General features: G+C 59.1%; 3 protein-coding genes across 5 annotated transcripts in view; 1 reads left to right on the forward strand and 2 right to left on the reverse strand.

Annotated features, from left to right (window-relative positions):
• The window catches only part of LOC119714868 (cohesin subunit SA-3-like), a 30,753-nt gene extending 21,235 nt beyond the window's left edge, over positions 1-9,518 (reverse strand). For all 3 annotated transcript variants that reach the window (XM_072032277.1, XM_072032276.1, XM_072032278.1), the window contains exons 1-16: positions 9,426-9,518; positions 9,270-9,346; positions 7,777-9,086; positions 7,545-7,696; positions 7,399-7,472; positions 6,260-6,383; positions 4,693-4,791; positions 4,523-4,602; positions 3,708-3,815; positions 3,180-3,282; positions 2,874-2,985; positions 2,248-2,351; positions 1,897-1,986; positions 1,711-1,800; positions 665-853; positions 354-424 (exon numbers count right to left, since the gene is read on the reverse strand). In XM_072032277.1, the coding sequence (XP_071888378.1) occupies positions 354-424; positions 665-853; positions 1,711-1,800; positions 1,897-1,986; positions 2,248-2,351; positions 2,874-2,985; positions 3,180-3,282; positions 3,708-3,815; positions 4,523-4,602; positions 4,693-4,791; positions 6,260-6,383; positions 7,399-7,472; positions 7,545-7,696; positions 7,777-8,623 (2,243 nt within the window). In that variant the 5' untranslated portion in view covers positions 8,624-9,086; positions 9,270-9,346; positions 9,426-9,518. The remainder of the gene's footprint in view (positions 1-353; positions 425-664; positions 854-1,710; positions 1,801-1,896; positions 1,987-2,247; positions 2,352-2,873; positions 2,986-3,179; positions 3,283-3,707; positions 3,816-4,522; positions 4,603-4,692; positions 4,792-6,259; positions 6,384-7,398; positions 7,473-7,544; positions 7,697-7,776; positions 9,087-9,269; positions 9,347-9,425) is intronic.
• Positions 9,519-9,587: 69 nt separating this feature from the next.
• LOC140001108 (cohesin subunit SA-3-like) lies at positions 9,588-12,391 on the forward strand. The gene is made up of 6 exons (XM_072032279.1): positions 9,588-9,854; positions 10,640-10,773; positions 10,986-11,091; positions 11,412-11,499; positions 11,592-11,630; positions 12,257-12,391. The coding sequence occupies exons 1-6, from the start codon at positions 9,739-9,741 to the stop codon at positions 12,260-12,262; spliced, it is 489 nt and encodes a 162-aa protein (XP_071888380.1). The 5' UTR covers positions 9,588-9,738; the 3' UTR covers positions 12,263-12,391.
• An 8,194-nt stretch (positions 12,392-20,585) lies between these two features.
• LOC119714860 (cohesin subunit SA-3-like) lies at positions 20,586-21,809 on the reverse strand. The gene is made up of 5 exons (XM_072032206.1): positions 21,558-21,809; positions 21,384-21,482; positions 20,966-21,062; positions 20,810-20,886; positions 20,586-20,651 (listed from the first exon to the last, which is right to left on the reverse strand). Exons 1-5 carry the CDS (start codon positions 21,807-21,809, stop codon positions 20,586-20,588), a joined length of 591 nt encoding a protein of 196 aa, XP_071888307.1.
• Positions 21,810-22,535: the final 726 nt, after the last annotated feature.

Genomic DNA, 22,535 nt, shown 5'->3' on the forward strand with positions numbered 1-22,535 from the left:
AGGGGACAGGGGACATGGGGACAGGGGACATGGGGATATGGGGACAGGGAGGTGGGGACATGGGGACAGGGGACATGGATGTGGGGACATGGGGACACAGAGATGGGGACACTGGGAAGGGGATGGGGACATGGAAATGGGGACAGGGACATGGGGACAGGGACATCAGGGATGGACTAGGGACACGGGAATAGGGGGAAAGGGGACAGGGACATGGAGACAGCGCCCCAGGGGATGGGGGGGGACGCTTGGGGACGGGGGGGGGACACATTGGGGACGGGGGGGACACATTGGGGACACTTTGGGGACACGTTGGGGACACATTGGGGACACTTTGGGGACACGGGGCACACTTGAAGAGGACGGAGAGGCGCTTTAGGGTGGCAGTGGCGCTGTACAGCTCCTCCTCGTCCAGGGACGGCAACTGCGGAGGGGGGACAGGGGGTTGGGGACAGCTGGGGACACCCCGGGGGGCTGGGGACACCCCAAAACCCCCAGCCCAGCTCTAAGCCCCCCAACCCCCCCCAAATCCATGCCAAATCCCCTATAACCCCCCCAAATCCCCTCTAACCCCCTCTAACCCACCCCAAATCCCCTATAACACCCCTAAATCTCCCCAAATCCCCCCAAATCCCCCCCAGATCCCCCCCAATCCCCTCTATACCCGCAGCAGGCGGTGGCAGCGCTCCCCCAGCAGGTCCCCCAGGCGGCTCCTCACCAGCTCCCCGTGCCCCCGCAGCGGCAGCCGGGGGTCGCAGAGGGCCCCCAGGGCTCGGGAGGCCGCCCCCAGCACCTCCGGCCCCGTGTGCTTCTGCACCAGCTCCTGCAGCTGCGCCAGCGCCTGCTCCAGGGGCTGCGAGGTATGGGGTGGGGGTCACGGCCACCCCAAAGGGCCAGGGGACACGGGGACCCTCTGGGGAATGGGGACCCCAAAGGGTAAGGGGACACTGCCACCCCAAAGGGCCAGGGGACACGGTGACCCTATAAGGACTGGGGACATGGTGACCCTATATGGATTGGAGACATGGGGACCCCAAAGGGTGAGGGGACACGGGGACCCTATGGGGAATGGGGATCCCAAAGGGCAAGAGGACGTGGCGACCCTATAAGGATTGGGGAAATGGTGACCCTATAAATATTGCGGACACGGTGATCCCAAAGGGTGAGGGGACATGGTGACCCTATAGAACTGGGTGACCCTATAGGGTTGGGACCAGATGACCCTATAGGACTGGGTGACCCTACAGGATCGGGGCCAGGTTACCCTATAAGGACTGGGTGACCCTATAGGACCAGCTGACCCTATACGGTTGGGACCGGGTGACCCTATAGGGACCAGATGACCCTATAGGACCGGCTGACCCTATAGGGTTGGGACCAGGTGACCCTATAAGGACCAGGGGACCCTAAAGGACCAGCCGACCCTATAGGGTTGGGACCGGGTGACCCTACAGGACTGGATGACCCTACAGGATTGGGGCCAGGTGACACTATAAGGACCAGGGGACCCTAAAGGACCAGCTGACCCTACAGGATTGGGGTCAGGTGACCCTATAAGGACCAGGTGACCCTAAAGGACTAGGTGAGCCTACAGGATTGGGGTCAGGTGACCCTATAAGGACCGGGTGACCCTAAAGGACCAGCCGACCCTATAGGATTGGGGTCAGGTGACCCTATAGGGCCGGCTGACCCTATAGGGCCTGCGCTCACCCTCTCCAGCCGCGCGGTGCAGTAGACGCTGAGCTCGAAGCAGCTCAGCACCTCCAGCAGCGGCGTCACCTTCTCCTCGTCCGCCGAAAACTTTTTTTTTGGGGGGGTCACAGGGAGTGAGGGGGGGTCACCCGGGTGTCCCCCCACCCCAAAAATGTCCCCGAGGCCCCCCCGGGGTCCCCTCACCTTGGCCAGCAGCCGGGGCAGGATGGGGGCCAGGCAGAGGCTGAGCCGCGAGCGCTGCTCCGTCACCGCCCGCCTCCCCTTGGGGGGCGCCTGGGGGGGGGCACAGGTGACAATGACGACAATGACCCCCCCCCGGACAATGACACCCCCCCGGGGACAATGACACCCCCTGGGGGTCAATGATACCCCCCCGGGGGTCACTGACACCCCATCAGGTGGCACTGACCCCCCCCAGGTGACAGCGACCCCCCAAAGGGGACACTGAGACCCCCCCTTGGGGATAATGACCCCCCCCCAGTGACAGTGACACCCAGGTGACAGTCACCCCCAGGTGACACCGCCCCCCCCTACCTTGCGGGGGGGTCCCCGTCCCACTGGGGGCCCCTCCCCCGCCGCCCGCTTGGCGCTGGCCGCCAGGATCTCCACCAGGGTCTTCTCCTGCTGGTCGCTGAGCGCTGGGGGGGGAACTGGGATGGACTGGGAGGGACTGGGACGGGACTGGGAGGGGGGTGGGGGGGACTGGGGGGGACTGGGATGGACTGGGACGGGGGCTGGGACAACTGGGATGGACTGGGAGGGACTGGGAGGGGGCTGGGGGGAGAATGGGATGGACTGGGAAGGACTGGGAAGGACTGGGAGGGGGTTGAGGAGGTTCCCAGTGCCCCCCAGCTCCCCCCAGTATCATCCCAGTGTCCCCTGGCGCCATCCCAGTGCCTCCCAGTGACCCCTGGTGCCCACCCAGTTATCCCCAGTTCCTCCCAGTCCCATCCCAGTACTCCCCAGTACCCCCCAGTGCCTCCCAGTTCTTCCCAGTGCCCTCCCAGTGCCCCCTGGCATCATCTCAGTGCACCCCAGTCCCATCCCAGTCCCTCCCAGTGCCCCCTGGTGCCACCTTAGTGCCTCCCAGTCCTTCCCAGTGCCCCCTAGCGCCCTCCCAGTGCCTCCCAGTCCCCTCCCAGTGGCTCCCAGTTGCCCACCCTCCTCGGGGGCCTCCTCCAGCAGCAGCCCCACGGCCGTGTCCCAGTCCCGCAGCTGGGTCCCGGCGCAGTCCCAGAGGATGTCCACGAGGTACGCGGCGTGATGGTGGAGCTGGGGACAGGGACAGCGCTGGCACCCGGGGTCCCTTGGGTGTCCCCTGGGGTCACCCGGGGTCTCTTGGGTGTCACCAGAGATCCCTTGGGTGTCTTCTGGGTGTCACCCAGAGTCCCTTAGGTGTCCCCAGGGTGTCCCTGGGTGTCCCTGGGTGCCCCCAGACTGTCCCCAGGGTGTCCCCAGGGTGTCACCTCGCTCTCGATGAAGAAGGTCAGCAGCAGGCGGAAGAAGCTGCGGTTGTCCCCGCTGCCGGGGGACGGCTCGGTGTCACCCTCGTGCCGCGGGGACAGCAGGCTGGGGACAAGGACAGGGGGTGACATTGGGAAGGGGACAGCGGGGGGGGGACGACACAAAGGGACACAAGAAATGGGGACAGGGGGATTCTGTGGGGACAGGGACAGGGTTGGGGACACAAAGGGACATGGGATGGGGACAGGGGGGTCCCATGGGGATGGGGACAGGGTTGGGGACATAAAGGAACACAGGATGGGGACAAGGGGGTCCCATGGGTGTGGGGACAGAGTTGGGGACACAAAGGGTCCGGAGGGGACAAGGCAGGACCGGGTGCCACCATCCCCACGGGAACATCCCCAGGTGCCACCAAGCCTCGCACCCGGTGGCAGCACCGACTGGGGACGATACCCGGGGGGTGACACCGAGAGGGGACAGGGGACAGGGGAGGTGACACAGGAGGGGACAAGGGGGTGGCCCGGCCTCACCTGCGGTAGAGGAAGAGGCCGGCGGCGGTGGCGAGGGGACGGCGGCTGCAGAAGACGGCCGGGTAGACGCGGTGACAATCGGCCTCCGTCAGCGCCTCGGCCACCGTGCTGGGGTGACAACGGGGACACCGCTGTCCCCCGGCTGTGTCCCCTGTCCCCGAGCCGTGTCCCAACCCCCAGCCCCGTGTCCTGCCTGGCTTCGTCTCGCCCGTTTTGTGTCCCCCTTGGTGCTCTCAGACCCTAACCGGTGTCCCCAGTGTCCCCATCCCCCGTGTCCCCAACGTCCCCAATGCCCCCAATGTCCCCCTTGTCCCCAATGTCCCCCCCATGTCCCTCTTGTCCCCAATGTCCCCCCCATGTCCCTCTTGTCCCCCATGCCCCCCCGTCCCCAATGTACCCCTTTTCTCCCCATCCCCAATGTTCCCCTGTCCCAAATGTCCCCAATGACCCCAACATCCCCAATGTCCCCCTTGTCCCCCCCCATATCCCCAATATCCCCATGTCCCCAGTGTCCCATGTCCCCAACGTCCCCATGTCCCCCTTGTCCCCCATGTCCCCAATGTCCCCCTGTCCCCAATGTCCCCATTATCCCCAATGTCCCCCATGTCCCCAGTGTCCCCCCCTTGTCCCCAATGTCCCCCCCCATGTCCCCAACATCCCCAACATCCCCCTGCCCCCAATCCCCAATGCTCCCCATGTCCCCGATGTCCCCAAGGTCCCCCCCATGTCCCCAGTGTCCCCAACATCCCCCAGGCCCCCCCCCATGTCCCCAGTGTCCCCAACATCCCCCATGTCCCCAGTGTCCCCAAACTCACTCCAGCATCACCGTCAGCAGCTTCACCACCTCCACGGCCACCACGGGGTCCTTGTCCTGCACCATGGACACCAAGCGGGCCTGGGGGGGGGGGACACACCCGTTGTCACCCCCTGGGGACCTCGGCAGGGAGGTGACAGCGTTGGGGACACGGGGGGGGGACACGCTCACCTTGAAGCGCCCGGTGAAGAGCTCCATGTGCGCGGCCGTGTCCCGGCGGGCGTACAGCCCCTGCAGCGCCCGCACGCAGCGCAGACGCACCTCCCCCTGCTGCGGGTCCCCAAGTGTCCCCAAGTGTCCCCAAGGGTCCCCTCCCGGCCACAAAGGTCCCCAAGGGTCTCCTCTCCTAACCCCAAGTGTCCCCTCCCAGCCCCAAGGGTCCCCCATCCTGCTCCCAAAGGTCCCCAGCCATCTCCTCCTGGCCCCAAGTGTCCCTAAGTGTCCCCACGGATCCCCTCCCAATCCCAAAGGTCCCCAAATGTCCCCTCTCCCAGCCCCAAGTGTCCCCAAGTGTCCCCCACCCCGGACCCTGTGGTCCCCAGCCAGCTCCTCCTGGTCCCAAGTGTCCCCAAACGTCCCCAAAGGTCCCCTCCTGGCCCCAAAGGTCCCCAAGTGTCCCCTCCCAGCCCCAAGTGTCCCCTATCCTGGCCCCAAAGGTCCCCAGCCAGCTCCTCCGGGTCCCAAGTGTCCGCAAGCGTCCCCAAGTGTCCCCCATCCTGGCCCCAAAGGTCCCCAGGTGTCTCTTCTCCTGACCCCAAATGTCCCCAAGTGTCCCCTCCCGGCCCCAAAGGTCCCCAAGTGTCCCCTCCCAGCCCCAAGTGTCCCCCATCCTGCTCCCAAAGGTCCCCAGCCGTCCCCTCCTGGCCCCAAGGTCCCCAAGTGTCTCCTCTCCTGGCTCCAAGTGTCCCCATGGATCCCCAAGGGTCCCCTCCTGGCCTCAGGTGTCCCCAAGTGTCCCCTCTCCCAGCCCCAGTGGTCCCCAAGTGTCCCCCATCCTGGACCCTGTGGTCCCCAGCCAGCCCCTCCTGGCCCCAAAGGACCCCAAGTGTCTCTTCTCCTGGCCCCAAGTGTCCCCAAGTGTCCCCAAGGGTCCCCTCCCAGCCCCAAAGGTCCCCAAGTATCTCCTCTCCTGATGCCAAGTGTCCCCTCCTGCTCCCAAGCGTCCCCAAGTGTCCCATCCTGGCCCCAAAGGTCCCCAAGTGTTCCCTCTCCCAGTCCCAAAGATCCCCAAGTGTCCCTCCCAGGGAACCCCATGTCCCCAAGGTGTCCCCCAAGGCGTCCCTGTGTCCCCAAGGTGCCCCCATGTCCCTGGGGCATCCCCACGGTGTCCCCATGTCCCCAAGGTGTCCCCACATCCCTGAGGCATCCCCACAGTGTCCCCGTGTCCCCAGTGTGTCCCCACGGTGTCCCCATGTCCCCCAGGTGTCCCTATGTCCCTGATGTTTCACCGAGGTGTCCCCATGTCCCTGAGGTGTCCCCAAGGTGCCCCCATGTCCCCGGGGCATCCCCACATCCCTGAGGCATCCCCACGGTGTCCCCGCGTCCCCAGTGTGTCCCCAAGGTGTCCCCGAGGTGTCACCACAGTGTCCCCATGCCCCCCAGCTGTCCCTGTGTCCCCAAGATACCCCCACGCTCCCATAGCTGTCCCTGTGTCCCCAAGGCATCCCCATGTCCCCACGGTGTCCCCACGCCCCCCAGCTGTCCCCGTGTCCCCGAGGTGTCCCCAGGATGTCCCCACCTTGTCGTGCAGGGTCCAGCTGAGGTACCTGAGGTGGCCGTCGGTGAGGAAGGAGGCCGGGAAGCTGCACATCCACGTCCCCAGCTCCTCCATGCACAGCGCGCGCACGTCGGGCACCACGTCCCTGGGGGGGGGACAGCGCCTTGGGGACACCGCCACGGGGACAGCGCCACGGGGACAGCGCCACGGGGACACCCCGTCGGGGACACCACAACGGGGACACCGCCACGGGGACAGCGCCTTGGGGACACCACCACGGGGACACCACGGCCCCGACACGCTCGGAGTCCCCAGGGCCACCCCAGGGACCCCCGTGTCCTGGTGACAACGTCCTGGTCCCGGTCCCCAACCTCTCCTGGTGATGTTCTCCGAGGAGAACCCAACTTGGTTCCGTCCCAGTTCCAAACCGGTCCCAGTTCCCAACCACAACTGGTGATGTTCTCCAAGGAGAACCCAACTTGGTTCCGTCCCAGTTCCAAACTGGTCCCAGTTCCAAACCCTTACTGGTGACGTTCTCTGAGGAGAACCCAACTTGGTTTCGTCCCAGTTCCAATCTGGTCCCAGGTCCCAACTGGTCCCAGTCCCCAACCCCTCCTGGTGACGTTCTCCAAGGAGAACCCAACTTGGTTCCATCCCAGTTCCAGACTGGTCCCAGGTCCCAACCACAACTGGTGACGTTCTCCAAGGAAAACTCAACTTAGTTTCATTCCCAGATGCAAACTGGTCCCAGTTCCCAACTGGGCTGTCCCCAGTGCCACCACAGTGACAACCCCTCCTGGTGACAACCTTCTCCAAGGAGAACCCAACTTGGTTGCGTCCCAGTTCCAAACTGGTCCCAGTCCCCAACTGGGCTCTCCCCACTGGCTCCAGTCCCTAACCACGCTGTTCCCAGTGCCACCCACTGCCACCCAGTGCCCCCAGCACCACCCCAGTGCTGCCCAGCACCATGCAGTGCCGCCCAGAGCCACCCCAGTGCCACCCAGTATCCTCCAGCATCACCCCAGTGCCCTCCAGCACCACCCCAGTGCCCCCTAGCACCATCCCAATGCCACCCAGTGCCCCCCAGCACCACCCCAATGCCACCCAGTGCCACCCAGTGGTACCCAGTTCCGCCCAGCACCACTCCAGCGCCCCCCCACCTGTATCGGTGCACGAAGACCCCCTTGAAGATGGCGTTCATCACGGCCTCCATCTCCTCCTGCTGCTCCTGGAGCTGGACGGCACCCACGGGCGTCACCGGGGCGCCCGTGCCCGTGTCCCCACCGCGTCCCCAAACGTCACCCACCTCCCGCAGCGTCTCCTGCAGCACCTCCAGCTTGCCGGGGGCTCTCCGGGGGGGGCTTTTCCCCCTTTCGGCCTCGTAGAGCCTCCGGGTGTTGTCGCGGCGCTGGCTCAGCCCCAGCGCCACCTCCACCAGCACCGTCATCAGCTTCATGGCTGGGGACAGCGGGACGGTGGCGGGGGGGCGTCGGGGACACCCGGCGGGTGACAAGTTGGGGGTGGGGGGTGTCACCTACCTGCCAAGGTGGCCGTGTGGCGGAAGGCGCGCACTTGGGAGTCGGCGAGGCTGGTGAGCAGCGCGGTGAGGCCGCCGAGGAGGAAGCCATCGTAGAGGACGGCGTGGCGGCTCCGCAGGGCCACCGCTGTCACCACGGCCCCAAAAGAGGCCCGAAAACGGCGCCACGGCCCCGTGGAGAGGGACAGGGGGTAGTCGGAGGAGTCCTGGGGGGGGACACGGGGGCAGAACGGGGACACGAAGGGATGAGGCGGTGGGGATGGACAGGGGGGAAATGGGGGCGGAAAGGGAGAAAATGGGGGCGGAAAGGGAGAAAATGGGGACACAAGGGGACAAAGTGGGGACACAAGGGGACAAAGCGGGGACACAAGGGGGCAACACAGGGGGATGTAAAGAGACAAAATAGGGAGAACGTAAAGGGACAAAATAGGGACGCAAATGGACAACATGGGGACACAAGGGGACAAAATGGGGGGATTGGTAGGGACGGACAAAATGGTGGGACACAAAGGGACAACATGGGGATGCAAAGGGACAAAATAGGGACACAGAGGGACAAAATAGGGACACAAAGGGACAAAATGGGGGATTGGAAGGGACAGAACAGGGACACAAAGGGACAACGTGGTGGGAACGTAAAGGGACAAAATGAGGGGGGCATAAAGGGACAAGATGGGGATTGGAAGGGACAAAATGGGGACACAAGGGGACAAAATGGGGAGATTGGAAGGGACAAAATGGGGGGGACATAAAGGGACAAAATGGGGCGGTGGAAAGGGGTGAAATTGGGAATGAAAAGGGACAAGGTGGTGGGGATGTAAAGGGACAAAATACCCATTTTGTCCCATGCAAAGGGGACAACGAAAAGGGGGACCATGGAAAGGGACAAAATGGGGGGGGACATAAAGGGACAAAATGGGGACACAAAGGGACAAAATGAGGAAAGGCAAAGGGATAAATGGGGTCACACAAAGGGACAAAATGGGGGGACGCAAAGGGACAGAACTGTGGGGACGACAAAATGGGGACGCAAGGGGACAAAATGGCGGCCTCACGCAGGTGACAAGATGGCTGCCTCACAGAGATGACAAACTGGAGGCAACGCAGAAAAATAACGTGTTGGGGACACAGGGACAAAGCGTTGGGTCACACAGGTGACAAAGTGGCAGGGATGCAGAGGGACAAAATAGCAAGGAAGTGAGGTGACAAGATGGCGGCGTCACACAGGTGACAAGATGGCCGCCTCACAGAAATAACAAAACAGCAGCAATACGAAAAATATAAAGCATCCAGGACACAAGGGACAAAATGCTGGGGTCACACAGGTGACAAAATGGAGGGGACGCAAAGAGAGGAAGTGGTGGGGATGCAAGGAGACAAGATGGCGGCGTCACAGCGGTGACAAGATGGCCGCCTCACAGAGGAGACAAGATGGCCGCCTCACAGAGGAGACAAGATGGCGGCATCCCCACACCACCACACATCCCCCAGTACCTCGCTGAAGGTCTCGGTCAGCCGCTGGATGATCTCGGTGTTCTGCTGCTCCCGCAGCATGGCCAGCGTCACCGTGCCTGCCGGGAGGGGACACGGCGGGTGACGGGGACGTCCCCCGGGGGGGTGACAGGGGGACGGGGAGCGGGGCGGCCGCACCTCGGCAGCCGCAGGAGCGGACGATGAAGTTGACGAGCTCCAGGAAGGCCGGCTCCCGGTCCCGCTTGTAGCCCTGCAACCACTCGTCCACCGCCACCTGCGGGCACAGTGACACGTGGTGACACGTGGTGACACGTGGTAACATGTGGTGACACATGGTGGCACCTGGTGGCACACGGTGGCACACGGGGGGGGGGGGGGGCTGGGGTGGGGAGAGCCCCCCTCACGTGACCCCGGGGGGGGCTTGGGACCACCCCCAGTGTGATCCCAGGGAGGAATTGAAGGGCCTTGAGGGGCCTTGGGACCCCCCCAAATGGCCCCGGGGGGGGCTCTGGGGGGGGATCCGGGGGGGGCCCCCCTGTACCTGCCCTTCCTGGAGGTGCTCAGCGAGTTCTCCCCCCGCCTGCTGCCCCCCGACCGAGCCCTGCTGTGAGTAGGGGGGTCCTGGGGGGGATTTGGGGTCCTGGGGGGCATTTGGGGTTCCTGGGAGGGGGATTTGGGGTTCCTTGGGGGGATTTGGGGTCCTGGGGGAGATTTGGGGTTCCTGGGGGGGGTTGGGGTCCTTGAGGGGGGGGCTTGGGGTCCTTGGGGGACGTTGGGGGGGGATTTGGAGTCCTGGGGGGTGGCTTGGGGGGATTTGGGGTTCCTGGGGAGAGGGATTTGGGGTCCCAGGGGTGGTATTTGGGGTCCTTGGGGGGGATTTTGGGGAGATTTGGGATCCGGGGGGGGGATTTGGGGTCCGGAGGGGGGGTTTTGGCGTTCTTGGGGGGGATTTGGGGGGAAATTAAGGTCCTGAAGAGGGATTTGGGGACCTGGGGGGGAATTTGGGGTTCCTGGGGCGGATTTGGGGTCCTTGAGGGGGGGGCTTGGGGTCCTTGGGGGAAGTTGGGGGAGGATTTGGGGTCCTGGGGGGGGGGCTTGGGGGGGATTTGGGGTTCCTGGGGAGAGGGATTTAGGGTCCCAGGGGTGGGATTTGGGGTCCTCGGGGGGGGATTTTGCGGAGATTTGGGGTCCGGAGGGGGGGATTTGGGGTTCCTGACGGGGATTTGGGGGGGATTTGGGGTTCCTGGAGGGGGATTTGGGGTCCTTGTATGGGGATATGGGGTTCCTGGGGGGGGGGTTGGGTGCAGGGGGGGATTTGGGGTTCTTGGAGGAAAATTTGGGGGCCCTGGGGGGGTGGATTTGGGGTCCCCCTAATTTTTGCCCCCCCCCAGGGTGACCCACCTGCAGCAGAGCTGCCAGCAGCTGGGGATGACCCCCCCGGAGCGGTCCCCGTGGCCCCCCCTGGCCGCCTACCACCGCTCCCTGCAGCCCCCCGAGCCCCCCCAAAAGAGGAGGTGCACAGAAGGTGAGGGGGGGGGCAGCGCCCCCCCGGGACACCCCCGCAATGTGCCCCCCCCCAATCTCCCCCCCTCCCTTGTCCCTGTCACCCCCCCTTGTCCCTGTCCCCCCCCTTGTCCCTGCCCCCCCCCCCCCAAGGGAGGGAGGTGACAAATTGTGGGGGGTCCTTGGGGACAAACCCCGTGTGTGGGGGGGTCTCACAGGTCTCTCCCCCCCCAGAGACTTGGCAGGGCCCCAGCCCCCCCCTCACCCCGGCGCTCACCTCCACGGTGCTGCGGGTCCCCCCCGGCCCCCCCTGGGACCTCCGCGTTCCCGGCCCCAGCAGGTGAGTTTGGGGGGGGGGGGCACCCTCAAAATGGGCTGGGGGGGGCAATGGGGGGAACTGGGAGGTACTGGGAGGGCACTGGGATGGGATAGGGGGGGCACTGGGCATACTGGGGGGCACTGGAGGGGGACTGGGGGGGACTGGGAAGCACTAGGGTGAGACTGGGGGGGGCACTGGGTATACTGCGGGGGACTGGTGGGGGCACTGGGCATACTGGGGGGCACTGGGCATACTGGGGGGGCAATGAGCATTCTGGGAGGGACTGCGGGGGGGCACTGGGCATACTGGGGGGGCACTGGGCATACTGGGGGGGCTCCCAGCGTTGTCCCCAGCCTGAGCGTGATGGAGGAGGAGGAGGAGGAGAGGGGGGGGGGCAGCAGCGAGGAGACCCCCCCGCAGCTGGACCAGGTGAGCCCCCCCCCTACGCCCCCCCAACACCAAGGGGGGGTTCTGGGTGCTCCCCCCCCCCTAAAAACCCCCCTAATTTTTGCCCCCCCCAGGTCCCGGACCTCTTTGACTCCACCATCCTGGGAATCGAGGTGAGGGGGGGGGGCCCAAATGTTGCCCGCCCCCAAAATTTCCCCCCAACGCCCACCCCTTTTTTTTTTGTTTACCCCCCCTACTCACCCCTCCCCAAATTTGAGCGCCCCCACCTTAAAATTGCCTCCATTTCCACCCTCCCCCTCCAATTTTACCCCAATCCTTCCCCCAATTTTGCCCCCCCAAATTTGCCCCCCCATTTTCACTCTCACCCCTCCCAAAGTGCCCCCCCCAAATTGCCCCCCCCACCCCAAAATGCACTCCCAAATTTCCATCTCCCCCTAAATCCTGCCCCCATTTTCACCCTCCCCCCTCCCCCAGCTCCCCCCCCTCAAATTTGAGGACCCCCCCAAAAAAAATTTGGACCCCCCCACAAAATTTGAGGACCCCCCAAAAAATCTGCCCCCCCAAAAAAAAACCAACCCCCCCCCAAATCCTGCCCCTGTCTTCACCCTCCCCCCTTTTACAGCCCCCCCCAAATTTGGGGACCCCCCCAAAAAACTTTGGGACCCCCTCCCAAAAGTCTGGGGACGCCCCTAAAAATTGGGGGACCCTCCCCAAAAATTGGGGGACCCCCCCAAATTGCTCCCCCCGCCATTTTTTGGGGGGGGGTTCTTTCCCCCAGGACTGAGCGTGGAGCCGCAGCCGGAAGGCGTCGTTTCTGGTTTTGCCTGTTTTTTGCTGTTCTGAGCCCAAAATGTTGGGGGTCCCGCCCCCCACCCCCCACCCCCGCACCCCGTTTGGTTCAATAAAGAGCGGGATTGGCAACGCGGCCTCAAAAAAGTTTAGTTTTGGGGGGGAGGGGGACAGGGGGGGTCTGGTCACAGTGGGTCCCCCGCCAATGTCCCCACCCCATCCCCGTGTCCCCCCCTCTTTGTCCTTGTTCCCCCCCATCCTTGTCCCGGTGTTCCCCCCATCCTTGTCCCCCCCCACAATGTCCCCACCCTGATGTCCTCGTCCCGATGTCCCCATCCCAGTGTCCCCATCCCCATGTGATCCCAGCGTCCTTGTCCCAATGTCCCCACCCTGATGTCCCCATCCCAATGTCCTTGTCCCTATGTCCTTGTCCCAGTGTCCCCAACCCAATGTCATCCCGATGTCCCCATCCCAGTGTTCCCATGTCCCCATCCCAGTGTCCCCATCCTGATGTCATCCCGATGCCCTTGTCCTGATGTCCTTGTCCCCGTGTCCCCACCCTGATGTCCCCACCCTGTCGTGGTTTAACCTGGCCGGCAGCTAAACACCACGCAGCCGTTCGCTCAGCCTCCCCCCTCCCTCTCTGGGACGGGGGAGAGAAATGCAAAGTGAAGCCCGTGAGTTGAGATAAAGACAGTTTAATAAGACAGGAAAATAATAATAACAAAAATAACAATAACAATAAGAATAATACAATGGTGATAATAGGAAAGTAATAATCATATGTACAAACAAGTGATGCACAATGCAATTGCTCACCACTCGCTGACCGATGCCCAGCCTCACCCCGAGCAGTCCGGCCCCCTCCCCCCGGCTAGCCACCCCTATCTATTGTTTAGCATGACCCCAGATGGGATGGAATACGCCTTTGGCTAATTTGGGTCCCCTGTCCTGGCTCTGTCCCCTCCCAGCTCTTACTGCACCCCCAGCCTGCCCGTTGGCAGGACAGAGCAAAAGGCTGAGATGTCCTTGGCTTGGTGTAAGCACTGCTCTGCAACAATTAAAGCATCGGGGTGTTCTCAGCACTCTGCTCATCCCAAGCCAAAACACAGCATTCCACCAGCTCCTAGGAAGAAAATTAATTCTGTTCTAACTGAAACCAGGACACCTCTCCACCCCTTATTCCATACCATTTCTGTCATGCTCAGGTTACACTCTTTTCCATACATTCTAATTAGTCACCTGTAGTAGTCATGGTAGTGATAACATACAGTATTATATAATAATTCACGTGGTACAATTCAGTTCATGGGCTATTCTCACCCAGTATTAAATCTCCTTGAGGTACACCCCGGACCTCTCCGTTCTTTTGCATCACCCACCAAGTGTATCCAGGTCCCTGAGCGAAAACAATTCCACGAAGAGGTTTGCCTTTTCCTGAGGCAGGAGTAGCTCAGACTGTTTTACCCAGCGTATTTCTTACATGCCCTACAGGAACTTTATCCCCATCTACAGTACGTAACAGGTTGGATTGGGCAGGTCCAGCTTGGTTGGCAGATCCCCTAGTATTGACTAACCAGGTGGCCTTTGCCAAATGCGTATCCCAGTTTTTGAACGTCCCAGCGCCCATTGCTTTCAAGGTAGTCTTTAACAGGCCATTGTATCGTTCAACTTTCCCGGAGGCTGGTGCATGATAGGGGATGTGATACACCCATTCAATACCATGCTCTTTGGCCCAAGTGTCTATAAAGTTGTTTCGGAAGTGAGTCTCTGTTGCGTTAAAGGGGTGTAGCTGATTAACCGTTACGGGCCCGGTTGGGTTCAGAGTACTGAATCAGTCGGACGTTCACCAAAAACGCATTAACGGTCTGGGGGTCCGTTCGGACATTCACCAAAAATGTAATAACCGCCTGGGGGTCCACTCAGACATTAACCAAAAACGTATTAACCACCTGGGGGTCCGCTCAGACATTCACCAAAAATGCATTAACCGTCTGGGGGTCTGGTTAGATTCAGAACACTGAACTATCACGGATAACCACCCTCACCCTAGTTGCATTAATGAGAGCTATCACAATGCAATCAAGTATGGTTTATTAGAGCAACAGATAATCAGGTTCTTTTGGATTGCCGGCGATAGTGACTGTCTGCAAAAGCAAGCTAGTATGCATGAAATACACAGGTGTTCTAGGTGTTACAGGTGTTCTAGGTGTTAAAGATGTTACAGATGTGTTAGATGTTATAGATGTTACAAGTGTTATAGGTGTTGTAGGTGTTTTATAGGTGTTATAGGTGTTACAGATGTTACAGGTGTTATAGATGTTACAGGTGTTTACAGGTGTCACAGGTGCGCAGCCTAGAAATAAACGCGTTGAAAGGATCAAAGATTCTATAGGGATTTATAAGCAAATATTCAGATCTCACCCAAAGGCGTCCCAATGGGGGGGGAAGAGAGGCTCAGCCCGTCGACTGATCCCAGGAATCAGGAGGTCCTAAGGATGTTGTATGTCCTCGGGATGGTATCTCCCCTGACGGTGGTATCTTCCCTAACATCCCCTCTCTCTCGGGCCAATTTATATTATTTTCTATCTTCTAGGTGGAGCTTGAGTGGCTCTAGTCAAGCATATCTTAGTTATGATTGGTGTAAAGTTTTCCCGTCTCCGTTTAAAGTAATAGGCTCCGAGAAATTCAGGGCGCATGCTCGGTGGGGGGTGGTCGCACCTTGGAGGCGGGTAGCTTTTGGGATGGAGGTGTGTTTTGGTATTATAATGATATTGTAATGAGCAAAAAGTACACTAGGGTACAGCATTTGTCAAAAGATGGCTTAGGGTGGCAAAAAGTGCAGCTTTGTGCACAAGAACAATCGAGGCCCCACCTGATTACAGAGCCTAGCCGTGGTGTCTCCACTCCACTCCACGCTCCGTGGTGTTCCTTAGAGCTAGCACACCAAGTTTCCCCAGCGCGATAGCATCTAAGGTTGGGAGCCTAGGGAACGCTCAGGTAATGCAGTTATGCCCTAGCCTGAAAGCCTCTTCAATGCTGTACCTTTTTCTTAAAAGCATGAATGTTAATTTTATTTTCCTAGTTACTTCAGGCATTTACACCACAGTCCCATTGTCTGACTCTATTCTTTCTGGGGTGCCATGTCGCCATAGGACTTGCTTTTCAAGGCCCAGGATGGTGTTCCGGGCGGTGGCATGAGGCACAGGATATGCTTCCAGCCATCCGGTGGTTGCTTCCACCATTGTAAGTACGTGGCGCTTGCCATTGCGAGATTGAGGGAGTGTGATGTAATCAATCTGCCAGGCCTCTCCGTATTTATATTTCAGCCATCGTCCTCCATACCAAAGAGGCTTTGACCGTTTGGCTTGCTTGATTGCAGCACATGTTTCACAGTCATGAATAACCTGTGCTAGAGCGTCCATGGTCAGGTCCACCCCTCGATCACGAGCCCATCTGTATGTTGCATCTCTACCTTGATGGCCTGAGGTGTCATGGGCCCAGCGGGCTATAAATAATTCACCTTTATGCTGCCAATCCAGGTCCACCTGAGCTACTTCAATCTTAGCAGCCTGATCCACCTGCTGGTTGTTTTGATGTTCTTCAGTAGCCCGATTCTTGGGCACATGAGCATCTACGTGGCGTACTTTCACAGCCAGGTTCTCTACCCGAGCAGCAGTATCTTGCCACAATGCAGCAGCCCAGATGGGTTTGCCCCTGTGCTGCCAGTTGTTTTGCTTCCATTGCTGTAACCATCCCCACAGGGCATTTGCTACCATCCATGAATCGGTGTAGAGATAGAGAACTGGCCATTTTTCTCGTTCAGCAATGTCTAAAGCCAGCTGAATGGCTTTCACTTCTGCAAACTGACTCAATTCACCTTCTCCCTCAGCAGCTTCTGCAACTCGTCGCGTAGGACTCCATACAGCAGCCTTCCATCTCCGATGCTTCCCCACAATACGACAGGACCCATCAGTGAACAGGGCATATTTCTTCTCATTCTCTGGTAACTGGTTGTACAGTGGGGCTTCTTCAGCACGACACACCTCCTCCTCTGATGATATCCCAAAGTATTTGCCTTCTGGCCAGTCCATGATCACTTCCAATATTCCTGGGCGACTGGGCTTTCCTATTCAAGCCCGCTGAGTAATCAGTGCAACCCACTTGCTCCATGTAGCATCAGTTGCATGATGCGTAGAGGGGACCCTTCCCTTGAACATCCAGCCTAGTACTGGCAATCGGGGTGCTAGGAGGAGCTGCGCTTCAGTACCGACCACCTCCGAAGCAGATCGAACTCCTTCATATGCTGCCAATATCTCCTTTTCAGTTGGAGTATAGCGGGCCTCAGATCCTCTGTATCCCCGACTCCAAAACCCCAGGGGCCGACCTCGAGTTTCCCCAGGTTCTTTCTGCCAGAGGCTCCAGGTGGGGCCGTTCTCCCCGGCTGCAGTGTAGAGCACGTTCTTTACATCTGGTCCTGTTCGAACTGGCCCAAGGGCTACTGCATGGACTATTTCCTGCTTGATTTGTTCAAAGGCTTGTCGTTGCTCAGGGCCCCATTCAAACTCATTCTTCTTAGGGGTTACTTGGTAGAGCGGGTTTACAATCAGACTGTAATTTGGGATGTGCATTCTCCAAAACCCCACAACACCTAGGAAAGTCTGTGTTTCTTTTTTGTTAGTTGGTGGAGACATAGCTGTTATTTTGTTGATCACATCCATTGGGATTTGACGACGTCCATCTTGCCATTTTATTCCTAGAAACTGGATCTCTCGTGCAGGTCCTTTGACTTTATTTTGTTTTATGGCAAAACCGGCTTTCAGAAGGATTTGGACTATTTTCTTCCCTTTCTCGAAAACTTCCTCTGCTGTGTCACCCCACACAATAATGTCATCGATGTACTGCAGGTGTTCAGGAGCTTCCCCCTGCTCTAGCGCAGACTGGATCAGCCCATGGCAAATGGTAGGGCTGTGTTTCCACCCCTGGGGCAGCCGATTCCAAGTATATTGGACTCCCCTCCAAGTGAAGGCAAATTGTGGCCTGCACTCTGCTGCTAGAGGGATGGAGAAAAATGCATTAGCGATATCAATTGTGGCGTACCACTTGGCTGCCTTCGACTCAAGTTCGTACTGAAGTTCCAGCATGTCCGGCACTGCAGCACTCAGTGGTGGCGTGACTTCGTTCAGGCCGCGATAGTCCACTGTTAGTCTCCACTCGCCATCAGACTTTCGCACTGGCCATATGGGACGATTGAAAGGTGAATGGGTCTTGCTGATCACTCCTTGGCTCTCCAATTGACGAATTAGCTTATGGATGGGAATCAGGGAGTCTCGGTTAGTGCGATATTGCCGCCGGTGCACAGTTGTGGTAGCGATTGGCACTTGCTGTTCTTCGACCCTCAGCAACCCCACAACAGAGGGGTCCTCTGAGAGACCAGGCAAGGTAGATAATTGTTTAATGCCCTCTGTCTCTAAGGCAGCTATACCAAAAGCCCACCGGAACCCTTTTGGGTCCTTGCAATATCCTCTTCTAAGATAGTCTATGCCAAGGATACATGGAGCATCCGGGCCAGTCACAATGCGGTGCTTTTCCCACTCATTCCCAGTCAGACTTGCTTCAGCCTCCAATACAGTTAACTGCTGAGATCCCCCTGTCACTCCACAAATATAGATGGGCTCTGGTCCTTTATAGCTTGATGGCATTATAGTACATTGTGCACCGGTGTCTACTAAAGCCTTATACTTCTGTGCGTGTGACGTGCCAGGCCATCGAATCCACACAGTCCAATAAACTCGATTGTCCCTTTCCTCCCCCTGGCTGGAGGCAGGGCCCCCCTAATCCTGGTCAGAATCTTCTTCGTTTCTGTGTTTGAAGGACTGTCTGCTGGAAGTTGGAGCAGCAAACTTTTCAGAGAATCCTTTTTTCCTGATTGTTTTCTTTTGCAACTCACGTACCCGTGCCTCTAGGGTTGCGGTAGATTTTCCATCCCATTTTCTCATGTCCTCTCCATGGTCTCGTAAGTAAAACCACAGGGTGGCATGGGGTGAGTAACCACCATATCGTCTTCCTTGTGTAGATGAACGCCTACCCCTGATAGCTGAGACACTGCTCTGTACAGGTACAGAGGAGAATAATCTCTCTTCAAGTTGGTGAAACTTTTCAGAAAGTTTCTCCCAGGTGTTCTCTTTCGGTCATTGGACACCGATTGGTTCAGGTGGGGAGGAAGATAGATTCTCTTCAAGTTGGTGAACCTTTTCAGAAAGTTTCTCCACAGCTGAGACGCAGGCCTGTAAGGAAGAGGAGAGACTTTCTTCGTACTGCCGCAGTTGTTTAGCCACTTCATCCACTGTGGGTTCCTCATCCTCTTTCCAGGCCATTATTGCCAATGAGCTGCCATATGATGATGGTGCACTCCGTACAAACTTCCGCCACATGGGTCGTGTACACCTGACTTCATCTGGGTCTTTGGATGTTTGTCTGAGGTCTGGATCCTCATAAATCACTTCCCGTACGGCTAATTCCCTCAGGTACTGGATTCCCTTCTCCATAGTGGTCCACTTGCCTGGTAGACATAAAAGTTCTTCCTTGAAGGGATACCTTTCCCTCACAGCTGAGAGGAGACGCCTCCAGAGGCTGGTGGATTGTGCTCCATCTGCAATTGCTTTGTCAATGCCGGCGTCTCGAGAAAGGGATCCCAGCCGCTTGGCTTCCCTGCCATCTAATTCCACACAATTGGCTCCAGAGTCCCAGCACCGGAGCAGCCAGGTGACAAGCTGCTCACCTATACAACGACCAAAATCTTTTCGCACATCTCGTAACTCACGCTCGTTTAGGCTTCGGGTAGTTACTGTTGACTTTTCGGCATCCTCATCTTCCTCCTCCTGAATCCTTGATGACCCAGCGTCGTCGTCGTCTCCGTCATCTCTATACCTAGATTTGGCAGAAGACTCTCTGCGTTCTAAACGACCTGAATCTCTATACCATTTTTTCACCTTCTCTACAGGGGCAGCTTGCACTGCTACCGCTCGTTTCTCTGACCCTGTTACAGGGTCTGCCACAGGGGTTGGAATACCCTCTGCAGGGTCAACTTGCACTGCTACCGCTCATTTCTCTGACACAGCCACAGGAGCTGGAGCGGCTGCAGGAACTGGAGTTGGAGCGGCTGCAGAGTCCACCGTAGGGGTCACAGTGGCCGTTGGATCTGTCACAGGGCTTGGAGTGGCCGCAGGGTCTGTCACTAAGTTGATAGCAGTATCAATGGCAGCTCGATAGGCATGAGCCAGGCCCCAGCACGTTACAATGATTTGTGTTACTTTGGAACTGCCAGAATCATGGCACCTTTTTTTCAAGCATTCTGCCAGTTTTTGAGGATTTTGCAGTTGTTCAGGGGTGAATTTCCAAAACACTGGAGGTGCCAACTGCTCTAGATGCCTGCCCACATCCTCCCATCCTCCCTGCCACCCACAACTATACTGCCTCCGGGCAGATCTCCGGATGAGCTTCCTAAGAAGTTGTTTAACTTTAAGCAGAATCTGAAGTGCATTCAGGAGGCAGAACAACAAGACTATGGTGGTCTGAGTATCCCAAGGATATTCAATATCTTGGAGAGCTATTGTGACAAGCTCGGGGGATAAGAGGGTGGTGAAGGAGGAAGGCAGAGTGATCCAGGAGGATACAGGGGTGGTGAAGGAGAAAGGGAGAGTAATCAAGTAAGAAAAAATATCCTCCTCTTTCCCCTCCACAGATTGACTCCCTAATGGAAAAAAACAATAGGTATGTGCAGTTCTGGGCACCACAGTATAAAAAGGACATGAAACTGTTGGAGAGTGTCCAGAGGAGGGCTACGAAGATGGTGAAAGGCCTGGAGGGGAAGACGTACGAGGAACGGCTGAGGGCACTGGGCCTGTTCAGCCTGGAGAAGAGGAGGCTGAGGGGAGACCTCATCGCAGTCTACAACTTCCTCGTAAGGGGGTGTCGAGAGGCAGGAGACCTTTTCTCCATTAACAGCAGTGACAGGACCCGCGGGAACGCGGGTAAGCTGAGGCAGGGGAAATTTAGGCTTGACATCAGGAGGGGGTTCTTCACAGAGAGGGTGGTTGCACACTGGAACAGGCTCCCCAGGGAAGTGGTCACTGCACCGAGCCTGTCAGAATATAAGAAGAGATTGGACTGGGCACTTAGTCACATGGTCGGAACTTTTGGGTAGACCTATGCGGTGTCAAGAGTTGGACTTGATGATCCTTAAGGGTCCCTTCCAACTCAGGATATTCTATGATTCTACGATTCTATGACGTCACAGTGGTGACAAGATGGCTGCCTCACAGAGGTGATAAAACGGCAACAGTGCACAAAACTAAAGTATCAGGGACACAAGGGACAAAATGCTGCAGTCACAAAAGGGACAAAATGGAGGGGACGCAAAGGGATGAAGTGGTGGGGATGCAAGGGGACAAGATGGCAGCGTCACACTGGTGACAAGATGGCCGCCTCACAGAGGAGACAAGATGGCGGCATCCCCACACCACCACACATCCCCCAGTACCTCGCTGAAGGTCTCGGTCAGCCGCTGGATGATCTCGGTGTTCTGCTGCTCCCGCAGCATGGCCAGCGTCACCGTGCCTGCCGGGAGGGGACACGGCGGGTGACGGGGACGTCCCCCGGGGGGGTGACAGGGGGACGGGGAGCGGGGCGGCCGCACCTCGGCAGCCGCAGGAGCGGACGATGAAGTTGACGAGCTCCAGGAAGGCCGGCTCCCGGTCCCGCTTGTAGCCCTGCAGCCACTCGTCCACCGCCACCTGCGGGCACAGTGACACGTGGTGACACGTGGTGACACGTGGTGACATGTGGTGGCACGTGGTGACACGTGGTGACATGTGGTGGCACGTGGTGGCACGTGGTGACATGTGGTGGCCTGTGGTGACACGTGGTGGCCCCACATTTGAGCAAATGCCCCCCCCCCCCCCCCCCCCATGTCCCCTTCCCAAGGTGGACACGTCCCCGTGTCCCTTTGGGAGCTGGTTTTGCTCGCGTGTCCCTTTATCCCTGTGTGTCCCCGTGCCCCCCAACATGTCCCCATGTCCCCCCCTGATCCATGTCCCCCCCTGTCCCCGTGTCACCTCGATGGCCACCCTGCCGTCCATGACAGCCTGGTAGAGGACGTTCTCCTCCGAGCTGCTGCCGTCCTCGCTGGGCTCCCTCCGGGGATGTTTGGGGACCTGCGGAGGTGACACGGGGGTGACAAGGGAGGGCACGGCTTTGGGGACGGGGGGGGGGACAAAGGGGACACGTACAGGGCGGAGGCGGGTGCTGGGCCCCCCCCGAGCCCCCCGCTTCTCCTGCAGGGTGGCCTCGAAGTCGCTGCCGGAGTCGTCGTCACTGCTGCTGGTGTCCCTGTGGGGACAGTGGGGACAGCAAGGGGGGGCTGTTGTCACCTCCCCCCCCCCAAAACAAAACAAAACAAAACAAAAACTCAAGGACAATCCCTCCCAGTATGCCCAATAACCCCCCCCAGTGCCCCCCAGTATGCCCAGTGCCCCCCCCATCCCATCCCAGTGCCCTCCCACTACCTCCCAGTTCCCCCCATTGACCCCCCCAGCCCATTGTCCCCCTGTCCCCCTGTCCCCATCCCAGTGTCCCCATTACCAATGTCTTTGTCCCCAATATCCCCATCCTGCTGTCCCCATCCCATTGTCCCCCTGTCCCCGTGTCCCCATCCCAATGTCCTTCTCCTGATGTCCTTGTCCCGTGTCCCCACCCCAGTGTCCCCATCCCAGTGTCCCCATCCCGATGTCCTTGTCCTGATGTCCCTGTCCCCATGTCCCCATCCTGCTGTCCCCATCCCAGTGTCCTTGTCCCTGTGTCCCCATCCCGATGCCACCATCCTGCTGTCCCAATTCTGATGTCCTTGTCCCCGTGTCCCCACCCCAATGTCCCCATCCCACTGTCCTTGTCCCCCTGTCCCCATGTCCCTGTGTCCCCATCCCGATGTCCCCATCCCATTGTCCTTGTCCTGATCTCCTTGTCCCCAATATCCCCATCCCTCTGTCCCCGTCCCATTGTCCCCCTGTCCCCATGTCCCCGTATCCCCACCCCAATGTCCTTGTCCTGATGTCCTTGTCCCAATGTCCCCATCCCAGTGTCCCCATTACCAATGTCCTTGTCCCACTGTCCCCATCCCAATGTGCCCACCCCAATGTCCTTGTCCCCATGTCCCCATCCCAGTGTCCCCATCCTGTCATCCCGATGTCCTTGTCCCAATGTCCCCATCC

The sequence above is a fragment of the Anas platyrhynchos genome, chromosome 37 (genome assembly GCF_047663525.1).
Source record: "Anas platyrhynchos isolate ZD024472 breed Pekin duck chromosome 37, IASCAAS_PekinDuck_T2T, whole genome shotgun sequence".
NCBI classification, from domain to species: domain Eukaryota; kingdom Metazoa; phylum Chordata; class Aves; order Anseriformes; family Anatidae; genus Anas; species Anas platyrhynchos.

Bases quoted from the DNA above. Each gene is read 5' to 3' on its own strand.
- LOC140001108 (XM_072032279.1), top strand. From the start codon at position 9,739: ATGGCCCCGGGGGGGGCTCTGGGGGGGGATCCGGGGGGGGCCCCCCTG. The intron at 9,855-10,639 runs GTGAGTAGGGGG...GCCCCCCCCCAG, and splicing joins CCCCCCGACCGAGCCCTGCT to GGTGACCCACCTGCAGCAGA. The intron at 10,774-10,985 runs GTGAGGGGGGGG...CTCCCCCCCCAG, and splicing joins AAAGAGGAGGTGCACAGAAG to AGACTTGGCAGGGCCCCAGC.
- LOC119714860 (XM_072032206.1), bottom strand. From the start codon at position 21,809: ATGGGGGGGGCACTGGGCATACTGGGGGGCACTGGGGGGGGTTATTGG. The intron at 20,887-20,965 runs GTGCGGCCGCCC...CCCTCCCGGCAG, and splicing joins CCGCTCCTGCGGCTGCCGAG to GCACGGTGACGCTGGCCATG. The intron at 20,652-20,809 runs GTACTGGGGGAT...TTGTGACTGCAG, and splicing joins TGACCGAGACCTTCAGCGAG to CATTTTGTCCCTTGTGTCCC.